The 3,487-nt window shown below is 47.8% G+C and overlaps 1 protein-coding gene across 1 annotated transcript; it reads right to left on the reverse strand.

Moving 5' to 3' along the window:
- LOC135637674 (putative glucuronosyltransferase PGSIP8) lies at window positions 1–2,676 on the reverse strand. Its single transcript, XM_065150368.1, has 5 exons — window positions 2,087–2,676; window positions 1,369–1,627; window positions 1,028–1,229; window positions 772–919; window positions 1–600 (listed from the first exon to the last, which is right to left on the reverse strand). The coding sequence occupies exons 1-5, from the start codon at window positions 2,326–2,328 to the stop codon at window positions 57–59; spliced, it is 1,395 nt and encodes a 464-aa protein (XP_065006440.1). The 5' UTR covers window positions 2,329–2,676; the 3' UTR covers window positions 1–56.
- Window positions 2,677–3,487: the final 811 nt, after the last annotated feature.

The raw sequence follows: 3,487 nt of genomic DNA on the forward strand, positions 1-3,487 counted from the left end.
TTGTGTAAATAATAACACCAACCAAATGAATGAGATTGTGCAGATATGTCTGCAGATTAATACAGCTTGCTGGAGTCCGACAGTGGTGTGGATTCTCCCAGTCTAGTGAAGAAGGTTTCCCGTTCTTGTGGACTCTGCAAGGAGCACAGAACTTTGGCTAGTGAAGCCCACACAACTGGAGCACAGCAGAAGGCGTATCCAAACATCGCAAGAGCCCTAACGATGCCATCGGAATACCAAGGGAATGCCATCACAAACAGGGAACCCAGAATCCCCAGCAGCAGTGTGAGGACCGGAAGAGGTGGAAGTAGGAAGACAGACATCACAACCGTACTAAGTGCAGCTGCTCCGAGCAGGTAGAGGGACCAGCCGAGAAGTGGATGCACCGTTCGCGGGATGAGAAAGAACGGGATGGTGTGTGCTGCAAACATGGACCAGAGTGCAGCCATCTTCAGCATGGCGCGCACGAAGGGGATGCTCTTCTCTGGACGCCGGTTGTAGCACAGCTTCACTCTCCTAGGCCGTGCCAACCGGGTGATCGCCGCGATCCCCAGATACATCACGGCCTGAATCAGAATCGCCGGCGCCTCTGCACTGTATCTGCTCGTCGAGCAAAACAAGGTGTCGCATTCCAGTACCTATCTATCTATCAATTAATCTATCTATCTATCTATAGATCTGTCTTGCTATATATCTATCTATCCATCTAGAGAGAGAGAGAGAGAGAGAGAGAGAGAGAGAGAGATAGAGAGATCTCTGAGGTTTGCTTACCCAAGATTTGTGCGTCGTTGCTCATGCCACTGAAGGCCAAGTGGTAGCACTGGCCAAGACCACCAGTACCAAGGTTTTAACCATGGACAACTAGGGAAGGTGATGACGCTATTTGGTCCACATGGTACGTTCCAACGAAACTTCAAGTCTGGAACAGAAACCACGGAAGAGATCCCATCATCTAAGCCGATAAGCATCTGCATGCTTCAGGTACAAAGACTTGGTACACAAGGGAAGTGTTACTGATCAAACTCACAGTAGTAAGAAGCATCCATCTGGTATCCCAAAGGGAGGCGATAGGTTCCTTCAAGCTTGGTGCCATTGGCGGGTGGATGGAACATTGGCCGATCGAGCAAGTCGGGGAAGTAGCTCACCAGGAACCCCTGGTCTGCACCATCCGGGTTCTCACGTCCGATTTCTAGCTCATGAAGCATGTCCTTGAAGACAGCAATTGAAGGCTGCAAACCATGTAAAGAAACGAGGGATCACAAATGATTCTTACTCCTCTCTCGTGTGTCTAATGCTCACAGGCATTGCTGCAAAACCTGGTAGTAAGATTTCTCAGGCAAAGCTTTCGTGGTGTCACAGATATAGTACCCGAAGGACAAAGAGACCAGTATGGAAGACGCAAGGGTTAATGAAGGCAGCACAGAAGTCGCCGCACTGGAAGAGCTCGTCGGTGCGATGGAGGAAGAGGTTGTCGGAGTCGAGCATCACAACTCGGTCATAGGACGCCAAGGTCCACGCGTACAGCTTGTTCAGCGTCAGCTTGAATCTGGGGTTGAAGTTGCCCTGCCCTTCGTATGGGTTCTGCAAGTTCTCAACAGTGACCACCTTCACCCCGTCCTCCTCTTTCCTGTTAATGATGACCATCGACATGTTTAGAGCAGTGCAAGAAATCACAGGGCACATATTTCTCGTGTTCGGCCTGCCAATTTGATTAATTTTGAGAACGAGTAGCGGTAGAAGCATCACAAACAACAAGTCAACGCGTCTATTTATGAGGGTCAAAGGATGGCAAGTCAAGTCAAGAACCTTCGTGTTCCGGCTTACGCTACGACTCAAGTCCCAAATGGATGAAGTCGCTTGTCGGAAGTTTAAGTCGTGACTTCGGTCGGGGTTGCCACCAAACGAAGGAAGCATGAAGAATATCCAGTTCGTGCAAAAGAAAAAGAGTTCGCCCGGACATCTATTCTGAGCCGTTGGATCGGTATCTTGCGGTCGTGATTCATTCTTTCATTAAAATAGCAAAAACAGAAGAGAAATATAGATAGAGAGGAAGTAGAGATGGGGAGAGAAGAGGAGAGAAGCATACAGGGTTTGGACCCATTGGAAGGGGACGTCGGCGGAGGCAATGACGACGAGGTCGGCGTCGACGCCGAGCCGCGCCAGCGACCGCATCATCACCCTAGTCGCCACGTAGAACTCATAGTCCCTCGGCGTCCCCATGTACATCATCGCCGCGTACGCGTGCCGCCGTCCCCCCTCCGCCGCGGCAAACGAGAGCACCAGCACAGCAGCCGCGGCACGCCAGAACCGCTCCCTTCTCTCTCCCATCGCCAAACAAGATCACGACCGCGAAGCCACAGCAGAGCTCTGATCCCCCCCCGCCTGCGCCCGCCCGACGCAACGATCCTTCCCAGGATCTCGGCCGCTAGTCACCGGCAAAGCTGCTTTCCGTAGGTCCGCCGGAGACAGGCGCATTGGGAGGAGGCTACGGGAGTCCCCATGTCTGACAGGACATACACAGAAGGAAGGGGAGTGTGGCGTGGGAACGGAGGAGATATACGTTTAGCATTAACGAGGTGTTAACTCATTCTTTTATCTCTATAATGTTTAGCAAAGCAGTCTTTGTGTCGCCAAAAGTTTACCGGTTCGGATGTTGTAATTATTGGTGATGGAGGATTAGGTCATCCACATCGCCAAGAAAGCATTATTAGCTCCTTAATTAATGGTTTGGTCTGCAACAAGACTGATTCAGACCATATGCTACTAGGAAGGGTCGATCTAGTGGAGGTCAAGCATTTAAGGGTCGTTAACTACGTACAAATAGACCTGTATAATAATTTACAGATAGAAGGCTGCGATGGATAAGATTTATTAGTGCTGGTGGGCACCAAGTTTCGAGTGGGGAAGGCAACGGGGTGGGGTGATGTGGAGCGCCAAGCATACGACTAGCTCGTGGGTTGGTTCATTGTGAGTTGCATCGCCTCCATCTTCACGCAGGAAATGGAAAAATGATTGCATGGGCACTTCCTTCTGTCCACCGGAAGATTTGAAGTGAGAATCAGTTGAAGAAGACATACCTCATTCAAATACTTCGCAGTCTGTTCGAGCTGCTCACCGTGATGTGATGTGTATTGCCTTCTCACCCATCGGTGTGAGTGTCGAAAAATACAAGAAAGAAGACGATGAAAAATACTATGAAAATAAATAATAAATAAAAGATTAAAAATATTATAGAAAATATTTAAGATCGAAACGTGTATAAATATTTTTTTAAAAATAATATTTGTATCCTCTTCTCAATAAGATTGCTACGAGTTTGATGCAAATAATTTTAGTGGATATGATAAGCCATCTGTATTGAGTAAACAATAAAGAATCTTCAAAGAGAAATTAGAGCATGTCTAATCCAATCACTTAAGAAGAAGAGTATGAAAGAAATATTTTTATAATTTACTCTCAAATATATATTTATAGATATTTTCATAAA

This window comes from Musa acuminata, chromosome BXJ3-5 (genome assembly GCF_036884655.1).
Source record: "Musa acuminata AAA Group cultivar baxijiao chromosome BXJ3-5, Cavendish_Baxijiao_AAA, whole genome shotgun sequence".
Lineage (NCBI taxonomy): Eukaryota > Viridiplantae > Streptophyta > Magnoliopsida > Zingiberales > Musaceae > Musa > Musa acuminata.